Genomic DNA, 14764 nt, shown 5'->3' on the forward strand with positions numbered 1-14764 from the left:
GCTGTGTCTAATAGATGCTCAGATCAAAGAGGGAATGATTATTTCTAATAAGCAAAGCCAACAACACAATCCAGCAGAAGAACTAGAAAGTCGTTCCTGTATACCTCTCCCATGGTTGGAGGCACACACAGAAAGATCTGTTCCACCCTCCTCTTTGTCTCCTACTCGGTTAACTTTACCTCTTTATCTACACGTTGTCAGTCTAACTAAAGCTGCGGGTGGTGGTGCACGCCTCTAATCCCAGCACTTGAAAGTCAGAGTCAGGTGGATCTCTGTGTGTTCGAGGCCAGCCTGGTCTACAGAGAGAGTTCCAGGATAGCCAGAGCTACATAGTGAGACCCTGTCTCAAAAAGAAAAAAACAAAACAAAAACCAGCTTAACTAAGACATAACTGTCAAGCATCTGTAGTAGACAGCCTGGCTATACTCAGGCGCAGAGATTACGTAAGGGCCCAAATTCCCAGCAGCTTTGTCGTATCCCAGAGCACAGTTTTCTCAGTTTGAAAATACAGTGTTGTTTTCTTACATGACTGAAAATGCGTTACACCTGGTTCTTTTAAATACATTTATTTGGAGAACATTAGTATAGCAATAATAACTGGACCTCCCCAGCTATTACTTCATCAGGTCAGGCACTAGATGTGAGCATCCTATGAAGGAGTGACTTTTACCCCCTTCGCGGCTTTGTTCACCTTCCCCTTTGTTGCTGATGATTCATATCCAGAAGATTTCTCGAAAGGAGAAATGGGGGAATGTCTGGCGCAGTGGTACTGATGTCTGTTTCTTTAGGAAACCTTCACAGCATATTTCAGTCTCGTGGAATCCTTGGTGTTATTATGACTGTCAATAAGAACCAGGGGGTTGTGCTGGTGGTTCTTGATGATGTCCACAACACTTCCAAAGTACTAGGGAAGCAAAACACAGGTGAATTAGTGGCTGTTAATGCTACCGCCATGCTCTATACCTCTCATCGCCTCGGTTTCTCAAGCTGTTCTCGGTTACTGGGTCTCAGCCGATCTTCTGCCCAGAAGTGTCCATCTAGTTTAACAAAGACTGAAGCCTGCAGGGTGATAGACTCTGTGTTTAGTAGACCAAAGCCACATGGACAGCTTCAATTAGAATACCTGCTTTGACAAGTTACCTCACCGATTAGGATGTAATGTTTTTAAAAGGTTTTGCTAAATGATTTAAAATATTTGATTCCGAGTTGGGTGTGGTCGTACGCCTTTGGAGGCACAGACAAGGTGGTCCCTGAGGTCAGGCCAGCCTGGTCTACAGAGTGAATTCCAGAATAGCCACAAAGAAACCCTGTCTGGAAAATAATTAATTAGTTAATTAATTAATTAAAAATGGTTTCTTATTGTCAAACATGAAAATGCTATGTGATAGACTTCCCTACATCCCTCACAAAACACAAATTATCTGTAACGTTGCACAAGTCTTGACAATCTCCTGAAGGTCCATGTCCTAGCTCATGTCTCAACCTTCCTAATGCTGCAACCTTTTAATATAGTTCCTCACATTGTGGTGACCCCCAACTATGAAATTATTTGTATTGCTACTTCATAACTGTAATTTTGCTGTTATGAACTGTAATGTCAAAATCTAACATGCATGATATCTGATACGAAACCCCTGTGAAAATGTCCTTCATCCCCCAAAGGGTCACGACCCACAGGTTGAGAACCGCTGTGCTAAAGGCAAGGTTCCCACAGTGCCATTACTGTTAAGTTAGTGGAGCCTTTAAGAAGCAGGTCTCATTGGAAGCCTTTACTTCACTCTGGATGCGCCCTTGAGGACATTGTGGGACCCTGGTCCTTCCTTCTTCTTGTGAGCGATTTCACTCTGCCATGATGGACTGACTCACCCTGGCATCCAACACAGCAAGGCCAATCTACTATGGACTAAGACCTTCAAAATGAGCTGATATAAACCTTTTAACCTTTAGAAGTTGGTTATGATAGGTACTTTTAGTAAGTTACTCTTAGGATTCAGTACCAGGAAAACTGATTTCCTAGCTAGCTTTATACTTTGTTTTTTTTTTTTGTTTTTTTTTTTTGTTTGAAAGAGAAAGGGGAGCTTTATGAACCCTCTTCTTTCTATCTACACTTGACTGCTTGTAAACTGGAGCGCACTTACTGACAGAGCAACAACAAGTTCCATGCTAGACTCTCACCATACACATTAATCCTTCTGTATTTGAATCACCCGTGTCTATATGTCTTGATTTAAGGATGTCAGAAAGTTTGTTTTGAAAAACAATCAAAGTTTTAAATGAAATATTAAATAAATATAACACAGACCATGAAATAAGATGGATTAAGTATACAAAAGTTCACAGTCATCAAATAAGTACATTTATCAATAAAAAAAGATTTATTTATTTATTTATTATGTATACAGTGTTCTGTCTGCATGTATGCCTACATGCCAGCAGAGGGCGCCAGATTTCATTATAGATGGTTGTGAGCCACCATGCTGTTGTTGCTGGGAATTGAACTCAGGGCCTCTGGAAGAGCAGCCAGTGTTCTTAACCTCTGAGCCATCGCTCCAGCCCACATCTATCATTTTTAAAGTAACTGGTCTGCAACAGTTCTATGGTTTATGGAATTGGCACCCGTTGACTATTGTGTCCCTTAACCTCTTCAGTACAGATAGCCATCTGGTACCAAGCAATTTAAAAGATTTATTGATTGTTTGGATGACTTCCAAGAACTACATATTGAGTAAAAATATATTCATAATACTGAACAACTTCTCAAACCAAATACAGTTGTGTTTTAGATGGCCGGCCTTCTGAATGTTAGACTGTGGAGGAGAGGTAAGTGGTAGGGACTTTGAAAGGCTTTCACTTTCAGGCCCTCCTTCTCTGCAGCCACTCAAGGCTTTTGCAATTGCCAGTGGCATTCCTCTGTGAGAAATGCCATGGTATATTCATTTGGGGGCGGGGGTGAGGAGAAGGCACAGAATGTTGTCAAGCCAAATACAGTCAGAGACGTGAAAATGAAAGGGCTAGGAGATGAGCAAAAACAAGTTCTCTGATGCTGAATTCCAAGTTTAAAAAAATGTGTGTTCTGAACTTAAGAAACACAGAAGAGGTCTGGAGAGATGGCTTGGCCATTAAGAGCACCTCTTCCAGAGGACCCAGGTTCAATTCCCAGCATCCACATGGCAGCTCACAACTGTCTGTAACTCCAGTTCCAGGGGACCTGCCTGACACCCATGGCAAAACACCAAGGCACATTAAAAAAAGAAAGAAAGAAAGAGAGAAAGGAAGGAAGAAAGGGAGAAAGAAAGAAGGAAAGAAAGAAAGAAAGAAAGAAGGAAAGAAGGAAAGAAAGAAAGAAAGAAAGAAAGAAAGAAAGAAAGAAAGAAAGAAAGAAAGAAAGAAAGAGAGGAAACAAGAGGATTTGAATTGAGTTGAAATTGAGATAGACAGTGGAGTTGAAGCACATTTGTGGTTTAAATAAAAGATGAATTGGTGGTCATTTAGTTGCTGCTTTCCCTCAGTTCTCTTTATGTATGTTCATATTAATTCAGTGTATTTGAGATGTCCACATATGTACAGAAAATAGCTGGTTCAGTAACCCAACATCACATGGACAATAAAATAGAGCAGACATTACAGCTATGAGATTACTATACTGTGCAAGCCATAACAACGGCATGAAAAGTTAATTAATTAACTAGTTATTTATTGACCTTCTCTGTTATATTGTACACAAATAGAAGCAGAGAAATGGGGGGAGAGACTGGAAGGAGTGGAGGAAGGGTCAGGATGTAACATATGAGAGAAAAGGCAAAAAAAAAAAAAGAAGTTTGCTGTGGGATATTCTGTATGGCAAATGTGTTGCTCTGATTGGTCAATAAATAAAATACTGATTGGCCAGTGGCTAGGCAGGAAGTATAGGCAGGACTAACAGAGAGGAGAAAAGAAAGAACAGAAAGGCAGAAGGAGTCACTGCCAGCCACTTCCAGGACAAGCAGAATGTGAAGATGCCCAGGTAAGCCACAAGCCACGTGGCAAGGTATAGATTTATGGAAATGGACTAATTTAAGCTATAAGAACAGTTAGCAAGAAGCCTGCCATGGCCATACAGTTTGTAAGCAATATAAGTCTCTGTGTTTACTTGGTTGGGTCTGAGCAGCTGTGGGACTGGCGGGTGACAAAGATTTGTCCTGACTGTGGGCAAGGCAGGAAAACTCTAGCTACAGAAGTTGAGAAACGATTTTTAAAGTATATGCATAGTTGATATTAAGTAGCACAAAGTTTCATTTTCCCATTTTATGTTCAGTATATTGAAAACATTTTTCTTACAAATTATTTAAAGATTTTTAGTTGATTTTCAGCATTGCCAGACACTATTTTCACACTCCTACACACGTTAGTCCAGGGTCTGGTTATGTGAGGTTGGGGTAAAGGTGCTGGCCTGTCAGGACAAGTGGAACTGAAGAATTCTTGTTGACCAGGGTGCATTTTTCTTTTCTCTTTTTAAATCAAGGAAGCCCATAGCCTCTCTGAGAGTTCAAAGTTTATGTAAGAAACTTTCAGGACCTGTGAGTTAGGACAGCTCTCAGCTCCCCATTTTCTTGCCTCTTGTAAGTGAGCTACACTCCTGAGGAGACTTGGAAATGAAGCCACTCTTGGGTCTGTCCTGTCAGCATAGACACCATCTCCTAACACTGATTATGATGAAATGACATTTTCAAAGGGGCTTTTAAGATAGCATTTCCAGCAGGAGGGAAGCCTTGACTACTTCAACCACCCAACCCTCTTTCATTGCCAGTGAGAAACTCTTGTGATAAAGGCCACAACACATTCATTCTGTCTGTTCAGCACAGGGTGCTGTGAAGACAAGTGTAATTGGAAACTACAGGGCTAGAAAATGAAATAGAACAGTTATTGAACTTGGTTAATTGACAGTGCAATCCTGTTCTTGATTCGTGTTCTCAGATTCAAGAGTTTGTCTTTTCTAATTGTCTGAGAATTCATTTAAAGCCACAAGCTATAAAAACCCTAGAAGAAAACACATGAGGAAAAAGTTAAGACATTGGATTTGGCAACAATTTCCTGATTGTGACATGAAGAATACAGACACCAAAACCAAGATGCGCCAATAGGAACATATCAGAGACCAAAACCAACAGTTAACAGGGAACCCAGGTAAGGAGGGAGAATATTTTCATAAATTCCCAAACTCAGAGCTGGCCAGTGATGGTGCACATTTTTAATTCCAGCATTTGGAGAAGCAGAGGCAAGAGGATCTCTGAATTCAAGGCCAGCCTGGTCTACAGAGGGAGTTCCAGGGCAGTCAGGGATACATAGAGAATCTCAAAAAATCAAAAACAAACAAAACAAAAATTCCCAAACTCAACAACAGCAAAAACTGCAATACTTGATTGGAAGGCGTACAAAGGACTTGAATAAATAGTTCTGCACTGGTGATAGATAAGTGGCCAACAAACACATGAAAAGATGCTGAATAACACTAATCATCAGAGGAACGTGAATGAGGTATCATGATGCACCCATTTAAGTTACAAGTGTTGGTGGGATGGGAAGTTGAATGCTGTGTACTGTTGCAAAATGGTGCTGCATGTCAACCTGCATACCTAAACATGATCAAGATGGTCTGTGATAGGGTTTTGAAATGTGTGTCTTAACCACAGTTTTTAGAAAACAAAACAAAGAGAACACAAAGGCTATTTGGTTATTTTAACTATAACCAACCATTCAACCAACAACTGAACTCATTCATTTAGTGTCCACTAAAGTAAGCCATTTTACTCCAATTCTGTAAAGGCAAAAGCAAACAAGACATAGTCCCGGCCTCATCATTGGAGAAGACAGATGCATCAGCAATTATGATTTAAAACAAAACAAAACAATGCTGGGTTTGGAAAGGAAGTGACTCTTTCTAAAAGTATCTTCAAAAAATGTTTGTTTTTCTTCCTTCCTTCTCTTTTCTTGCCTCCCTTCTTCCATCCCTCCTTCCATCTCTCCTTCCTTTCTACTTCCCTTCTTCCATTTTCAAAATTGAGGTAGGGCCTTACTTTATAGCCCAGGCTGGACTTGAACTCACAATCTTCTAACCTCAGCCTCCCAAGTGTTGGCATTGCAGGTAGGTACCCCCATGCTCACTCTTAAGTGATTCTTCACTTGGACCTGGCTTGTGCTATTTTCTCTATTTAAACTGTTCTTTCCACCTTTTTTTCCTTTTCTTTCCTTCAACTTTCAATCCATCATTCAAGATGAGAACATGTATTCCTTTCTGGACCATTCATAGATGTGGTGGCTTGAATAGTGCCCACAGGCCCATGCATTTGAACACTTAGTCATAAGGGAGCAGCATTATTTGAGAAGGATTAGGAGGTGGGAACTTGTGGGAGGAATTGTGTCACTGGTTTTAGGGATTCAAAAGCCCACACTAGGCTCAGTGTTGCTCTCTTTGCCTACAGATCAAGATACAGCTGCTTCTCCAGCTCCATGTTGCCACCATGCTCCCCACCAAAATAATAATGGACTAAACCTTTGAAACTTTAAGCAAGCCCCCAGTTAAATGCTTTCCTTTGTAAGAGTTGTCTTGGTCATGGTGTCTTTTCACCGTGACTGAACAGTGACAAAGATAATGGGTTATACTAACTCTTACTCCAAGATTCCTTTATTGGAAAAAAAAAACATGAAAACAGAAACATGTTGAGCTTTCATTTTGCTCCTAATTAAAGACATTTCTATTTGTTATTTAAGGTCTATGTGAGTATTTTTTTCATTACATGAGTTCATCTTGGCCCAAATATTATAGTCTAATGTTTCAAATCAAGTCCTTCCCTGGTTTCTAAGCTTTGATTTTGGAGAGTTAGTCTAAGACCTTGATTATTACAACCTTAATTCAATTTGGTATTTCAACTTCCATTTGTAAGTTTCCTTGAACTAATAAATTATATCAGATTGCCCTTATTAATTATTATTAATAAGGTGGAAAGGGGATGAGGAGATGGCTCAGTAGATAAAACACCTGCTGTGTAACATAAAGATGGAGTTCAGATTCCCAGTGCCCATAAGATGCCAAATGAGGATAGTGGCCTGCCTGTAATTCTAGTACTCAGAAGACAGAGCCAGGGGATCCCTGGAGCAAACAGCTAGCTAGAGTATCCATATTCAATCAAGAAACCCTACCTCAAACAATAATGTGGAGAGTGATCAAGAAAGACTCCCAAATATTAGCCTCGGGCTCCTACATGCATGTACATGGACGTGCATGTGCACCCTACACACATGCACACCGTACACACAGACATATGTATTTTAAAAATTAAACAAAAGGCTGGGCAGTGGTGGTGCATGCCTTTAATCCCAGCACTTGGGAGGCAGAGACAGGCAGACCTCTGTGAGTTGGAGCCCAGCCTGGTCTACAGAGTGAATTCCAGGACAGGCTCCAAAGCTACAGAGAAACATCTCAAATCCCACCCCACCTCAAAATAAAACAAAAGTACTAGTATATATACCACACTGTTTTTCTACATAGGATATACCATTACACAGTGTGCATCATATACTACATTACTACATAATATAGTATTTCAAAACATTGCATTTTATTTTATTTTTTACTTATGACATATATACAACCGTAAGACCAAGTACTTTTCTATTCTTTTCCTTTATCTCTGGCACCTAATTGAGCATGGTGCCACGGCGTTCAAAACATAGATGTAGAGCTGAGTTAAGGAGAAGTTACCAGCCAGCTATAGTGGTACCGTCCTCAGGATCCCATACTCAGGAGCATTATGAGTTCAAGGACAGCTTGGGTAGGGAGTTTCAGGCCCACCCAGGCTACCTATTACAACTTTGCCTCAAAATAAATAAGTAAATACATAAATACATAAACAAGTAGAGAAAGAATAATTACTAACCTCTTCCCCATTTTTCTTCTTTCCCAAAGCATATTGTTTGGTTGCTTCAATAAACCGTACAGGAATATTATATACTCGCTTGTTAAAGAATGCAACTAGTGTATATGGCTGCTTAGAATCATGGCCAGAGCTCTTCCGAATAAGAAATGATCCATCCTGTTTAATAAAAGTAAAGTATAGTGATAGTTATATTTCTGGAAGCTAGAAATCAGTATGTGAAGAATATTTTATTATTTTCAAATATTAATTATTTAGCTCCATGTTTTGTTGCTGATTAAAATCTGTTTTTATTATTTTTCAAGAATACTGTTCATAAAACAGTATAGGCAGATGAACTTAGGTGAAGTCAATGCCAGAATTTAATGTGTTTCCTGAGGTATTATGCTCACCGGGAATGAGAAATATGTAAAAGGACACAGTAAGACCAAACCTACAGTCTCTTGAGCTAGGAGCCATGTTTGCCTGTTCCCTTAAGTAAAAGTCTAACATGTTCTGTGTGAACTGTGAGGAGAAAGCAGCAGCTGGGAATTCAAGCTGTTAACTAAAGAAAATGCTCACCTCAACAGACTTATTTACGTGAAAATTGAAAAACTTTAATAGAATATTCCAATTTGTATTAAATATTTTATTAAGATAGTTTAGAATCATAAATTTTGAAAAGTTATGAGCAAAACTTGACCAAAAAGACAGGATGAAGAAATGCAACAGTGATTAGCTTTAGGAAAGAATTTGAAAAAAGAAAAGTCTATCTCAGAAACAAAGAAACATAATTTACAAGAACTCTCGGGACTAAGTGACTTCCAATAGAGATTTAATGTGTGACCCGAAGCCATGGAGACAGCCATTTAAAATGGAGTGCAGCAGTGTTGGCCAGACAGTGATGACCAATGAGAAGTGACATGGAGGCCTTGAGACATCTCTGAACAGCCTGCAGCTGACTGTCCTGGCTCCAGAGAACATGGAGTCACCCAGGGCTCACAGAGCCAGTGCCTCGATGGCGAGCCGCAGTGACTGTGACTGATATCAAGGCAAACCGTGGCTGGCCCATACAAACAGGTTGTGACTGGTCCAAAACACACCCTCTCCTGGACCCTGTCTCTCTCCAGGGCCACCTTCCCTGGTGTGCAGCACCCAAAAAGGTGGTAATTTTTCCCTAAGTAGTGTGGACTGAACAAGAAAGAAGCAAAAGCTGAGGAAAACCTCAACCCGTTGGAGACAGCCCTAGAAGGCCTTCTCCTGCTCTACCACAATTTCCATCTAGGCAGAGCAAAGGAACCCTCACCAACTGATTGATGGCATTTTGACCGGGATTCGGGCTTTTGAAAAATGGGAGAGCAGAGGGAGTCTTGCATTGTCCCATCCGGGCTCCCATGCTGAGCTCTCAAAAATATATTCCCAGGTAGTTTCTGCTGCCTTTATCCAGATCTTGGATCCCATGAGTTGGTTCAACATAGCCTATCCCTGCCAGCCCCCAGCTCCAAGGTGGCGCCCCTGCAGCATCAGGGCTTTCTCAAACCTCCCCTGCCTCCCACTTCTCTCTGTAGTTTGAGGGGCAGAGGGGCCCACAGATCCTTGCGATTAAAGGTAAATAGGAAGGATCTGGAAGAACAAAGTGGGTAATCCTGAGAGGGGAGAAAGAACAGGGAAGTAGCCCTGCGCCTACACCCCTGCACCTAGACCTCTGCAATCACTTAGTGGGATTTATGATGCGCTCCATAGTGTGGGATTTTTTGATGCCCAAACCTTGTTGGATCTGTGCAGGGCTTCTTCAGCGGATTTGCGGTCACAGGCGCCGGCATACCAGGGCTTACCGTGAAGTTCAGCCTCCTGTGAGACAGAGGCATTGTGAAACATGAGTTGGTCCTCAAAGTCTGTGAGAATTTAGGTGAGGTGCTTAAATGGCCGGTTTTGCAAAACCAAGTCAGGAGCAATAATCTGCATCTTCACCACTACTGTTAAAATGACTTTTGTGTTTCCTTTGGTCAATCACAAGGCTTCTATGGCTACCTCATTCCCATTCGGCATTTGCTGCTAAATTGAGTCCTAAAACGTAAACGGACCTCACTAGGTTCCTCAACCATTTTTCCTCCTGAATGAATTATATACTCTTTTCTCATTGTGCTCTTATTCTTGATGCTTTATAGAATACTTCGTAATTTCAGTGTGTTCACATGTGTATAGGGGTGTGTGCGTGCACACACATGTGCACAAGCAGGGGTGCACATGTGCCAGACACCAACATTTCATGTTGCTCCTAGGAGCTGTCTACTTTGGTTTTTGAGATAGCATCTCTCACTGGGCTCAAAGATTAAGCTGGGCTAGCTGGCCAGCCCACCCCAGGGATCTCTGTTTCTGTCTCTCCAGTGCTGAGCTTACAACCACACAGCATCACATCCCTTTTTCGTTTTGTTTTCTCCTGTTCTCTTTGTTGGTTCTGGAGATAAAATTTAAATCCTCATGTTTGTGCGGCAAGCACTTTACCAACTGAACGATTTCCCCAGCTCCCAATCGCCAGTGTTTCAATAATATTATCTTACTCGATTTTGACAAATAAGGATATTTATTCGCTTATCATCTTCACATTTTTGCATCAGCTCAGAGAGACTTATTCAAGAGCACAGGGTCTTTTCTGTCTTTTTATGCTGTTCTTTTTTATATAGGCTATAACATCATAAGCTTCCACAGGTCTATTCTGAGGAAATTATAAAGTTTAAATAAAATCTATGTGAGAGGAATAACAACAAAAACAACACATTCCCTCAAAAGAAGCACTAATTGTCTTTCAGGGTATCTGGAATAGAAGTGAGAAGAAATGGGGCAGGTATTTCTTAGTCACTGAAAACAACAGGACATACTGTATCCACCAGGCCAACTTAATTAAAATCCAGACTCCATGTTGAGCCTTATTCTAAATTGTCTTCTCTGAAGACATGCCCTTACCCAAAGTTCACTGGAAATAGTCTGATAACATCAAACTCACACCATACCTGGTCTGCAAAAGTGGAATTAGATGAAAAGCTAGGTAAAGGTCCATCTACAGCTGGGCTTCCCCCTTCTGGAAACCCTGAAAGAGATTTGAAGATTCCATTCATCTTTACTGGTTTCTGTGCAGTTAGAGTGCCTGTGCCTCACTACGGAGCTAGCACTGTGGGCCACACACAGAACTGAAAAGTCCTTAGGACAGTGCTGTTCAGAGGAGGCCTCAGGACCCCTTGAAATCCCCAAGATCATTCCAGACCTTTGAGAGGTCTTTGCTTTTTTTTTTGGCAAATACGTATCTTTGAAAAACCTAGGTTTTCTTCTTGTCTTTCAACAAGAAAAGTATAGCAACTGACTTTTGGTTCTAGACACTTAAAATTTCTGTCAAGTCGGACCTGGTAATTTAGGCTGTAATACCAGCTACTAGGAAACTGAAGCAGGGGCATCACAAGTTTAAGGCCAGCCTGGGCTACACAGTAAGACCCTGTCTCAGAAGTAAGATTTGCAGAATGTAATCCAGTGAACTCTATACACACACACACACAAACACACACACACACACACACACACACACACACGCACGCACGTCTTGGAATAGTTTTCATATAAATATTTATGTTAGTGTATAATGATTTCATGTAACTTTTAAATGGATTATTTAACAGCTTTTGTTTTTTAAGCTTTGATCATAAGAAGCACTCTCTTCATGCTCCATTTTGAGACTTACACAACACATAAAGCATGGGAGTAGTCAGCCACACATCTACTGCTCTAACCTACAGCTTTAAAAATGGTCTGGTTGCTGAATGTATTATCTTTCATTGTTAACTTATTTAATTATTTTTATTTTATTATGCAGGATCATTTTTATGAACACATATAAAGTATTTTGGGCATATCTCCTCCAAATTCCTTCATCAACAGCTTTAATTTATAATAAATGTATTATCAGTAGGAAGAAATGTTTAAACCAAAATTATTTAGGTCTTCAATTTTTAAAAGTATTAAAAATAGTGTCAAGGTGAAATTGCTTGAGAATCCTTGAATTAAAACAAAAACTTCCTCAAGTTTATAGTCTGACTATAGAAACACATGAAACAGAAAACACTCAGCTGCTTGTTGCCTTCCTTCCTTCCTTCCTTCCTTCCTTCCTTCCTTCCTTCCTTCCTTCCCTCCCACCCTCTCTTCCTTCATCTCTCTTTCTTTCTCTCTCTCTTTCATTCTTGTGTACCTGATGTGGATCTAGGCACTGGGAAATATGTATATTTTATATACATTGGTGAACAAAACAGAAAAATGCTCTGTCTTCCTGGAACTTGGACTTCCAAGGGTTGAGCAATCAAGACGTAAGCAGCAACTCTATGCCTGCAGCATTGAGAGTCACACTGCTCTTGAGAACAATGGACCAGAGGTGGCTTCAGGACAGGTGGGAGAACACTCCCAGATACAGCAATACAGTTGAGAGGGTGGTCAGACTTCCCCAGGGAGCCTAGAAACTGTGCTGGCTGGTTTCTGAGGGTCACAGTCAGGCGGGCACCCAAGACTGACACTTTTAGAATCGTGAACATGTGCTGGGACGTCTGTTTTCGACGTTTTGTCTTTGCACCACTTTTTGTGGCGGGACCTTGGGGAACCCCATCGCAGAAGAACCATTCCCAGATCACCCCATCTAAGATGACAGCCCTTACCGACCCCACCTGTCTCTACCGCCCACCCCACCCCACCTAGCTGTTTTCTTTCAGGGCGCTTTGAGGTTGCCTAATGTGAGACTGTTTGTCTCCTTGCTTGTTGTACTGCGTACTGCGTGTGTCTCCTGCAGCAATAATGTCACTTCCACTAGGACAAGGCCAGTGTTCATCCTAGTCTTCCCTCTAACAGTGGCTGGCACGTGGTGGAGAGATGATCAGTAACAATGCAAAGAAGGACTAGAGCTGGAAAACAACTGGTTAAATTCAGCTTTTCTAAACAGAAAAATAAACTTCTATAGACAAATTTAGAATGAACAGAAAAACTACTTAGCAAAGTTTCATTTTCTTTAAATGAAATTAAAAAAGTAATTAAAAACTAAAAAAATTAACTTATGTAGCAAAAATGCAAATGTATTTTTGTAAATGACAATTATTCTGTTTATTTGAATGGTTAATCTTGATTGTTTTGGAATATGTCCCAAATTTCAAGTAGCACTTTCCTTTTTTTTCACCTCCTATATTGAGTTGGAAAAAAATAAAAGGTGGAGGTAGTTTCCTTCTGTGAGCCTGACTCACTGAGTCATGGATGTACTTATTAAAGGTTTTATTTTTAATTGCACATGTGTGTATGTGTATGTGAGTGAGAAGAGGACATTGGTCCCCTGGAGTTGGAGTTCCAGACCTCTGTGGGTGTTGGGGACCAAACTCACCCTCTGATCCATCTCTCCAGATCTGATTCATCTGATTCATATATAAGGTGATGTTTACCTTGGGAAAACTATCCAGATAATTACCACATTCTCATTGTAAGGCACAATTTATAGATATATGTGAGGCTCACTAAAATGTCTTTCAGATTTAAATGAAATACCTATCATTTGTTAAGAACCTTCTAGGTGCCAAGCACTGTATTAGGCATTTTTTCGTGTGTTGTTTCACTTAATCTGACTTTGAAAACAGCTGTATTGTGATTTTTTTAAATGATAATGATGATCATTGATAAGTAAATGTTCAACCAATACTAAAGATTGGAAATATTTACCTTTCAAAATAACTCTACAAAATAAATATCGGCCCCATTTTACAGACAAGGAAGCAAACAAGAGAAGACATGGGACCACACAGTGAAAGTAACAGCACTTTTTAGTCCCCATGGTCACTTGTGGTTGACCGTTGTGCTGGTTTGAATGTAACTGGCCCCCATAAGGAGTGACACTATTAAGAGGCGTGGCCTTGTCAGAGTAGGTGTGGCCTTGTTGAGGAGGTGTGTCACTGTGAGGGGCAGGCTTTGAGGTCTCTTAGGAGGTCTCCTATGCTGAAGCTATTCCCAGTGTCACAGTCTATTTCCTGCTGCCTTCTGATCAAGATGTAGCCAGCACCATGTCTGCCTGCACATCCTCATGCTTCCTACCATGATGATAATGGACTGAACCTCTGAACTGTAAGCAGCCACCTCGATGAAATGTTATCCTTTGTAGGAGTTGTGGTGGTCATGGTGTCTCTTTACAGCAATAGAAACCCTCACTAAGACAGTCATCATGGTTTCATTGTACTTACTTGGCAGAGGAACAGGCTTTTGATGGATAGGTCTGAAAGGAAGAAATGCAGGTTAAGTAAAAGGCAGAACACAATACAAAATCCGGAGACTCCACACCAAAGGGTATCAAGATCTAAAGGTGGGCGGGGCAACAAAAACTTCTGGAAAACCAAGATTTTTCCCTTTAGTTTTGCAAAGGGGAGCCTTGACTGAAATGCTGTGTTTTAGATGAGACCAATAACCTGAAGAATGGATCTCTGAAATTCTTAGTTTCTTGAGTTGCTAACATCTTCCCAGATTTAATTAAGAAGTGACGAAACATTGCTTCCCCCTCTGACCTTGTATGACAATGAATTTCCATAGCAACAAGAAGAACCTTGTTCTCAAAGGGAAAAGAGCTAGCTCATGATCTGTTGTCCTCACACTCCGGAGGCTGAGGCAGGAGTTAAAGGCATCCTGGCTGCATACGTAAGGAAGGCAATGCATACATAGCCAGGCAAGCTGGGGCTACAGAGTAAGACCCTGTCTTTAAAATAAAGGGATTGGAGAGGTTGTTCCAGAAGACCTGAGTTCAGTTCCTAGTGCCCACACTAGATGGCTCACAACCGTGCAACTCTAGCTCCAGGGGATCTGATACCTTTTTCACA

The 14764-nt window shown here is 40.8% G+C and overlaps 1 protein-coding gene across 1 annotated transcript in view; it reads right to left on the minus strand.

Annotated features, from left to right (window-relative positions):
- Positions 1 to 550: 550 nt before the first annotated feature.
- Blnk (B cell linker) overlaps positions 551 to 14764 on the minus strand; it is a 72396-nt gene continuing 58182 nt past the window's right edge. Inside the window, exons 13-17 of the mRNA XM_028889403.2 lie at positions 14138 to 14169; positions 10901 to 10977; positions 9657 to 9740; positions 7914 to 8069; positions 551 to 904 (exon numbers count right to left, since the gene is read on the minus strand). Coding sequence (XP_028745236.1) covers positions 785 to 904; positions 7914 to 8069; positions 9657 to 9740; positions 10901 to 10977; positions 14138 to 14169 — 469 coding nt within the window. The 3' untranslated portion in view covers positions 551 to 784. The remainder of the gene's footprint in view (positions 905 to 7913; positions 8070 to 9656; positions 9741 to 10900; positions 10978 to 14137; positions 14170 to 14764) is intronic.

Source organism: Peromyscus leucopus, chromosome 1 (genome assembly GCF_004664715.2).
Source record: "Peromyscus leucopus breed LL Stock chromosome 1, UCI_PerLeu_2.1, whole genome shotgun sequence".
Classification (NCBI taxonomy): domain Eukaryota; kingdom Metazoa; phylum Chordata; class Mammalia; order Rodentia; family Cricetidae; genus Peromyscus; species Peromyscus leucopus.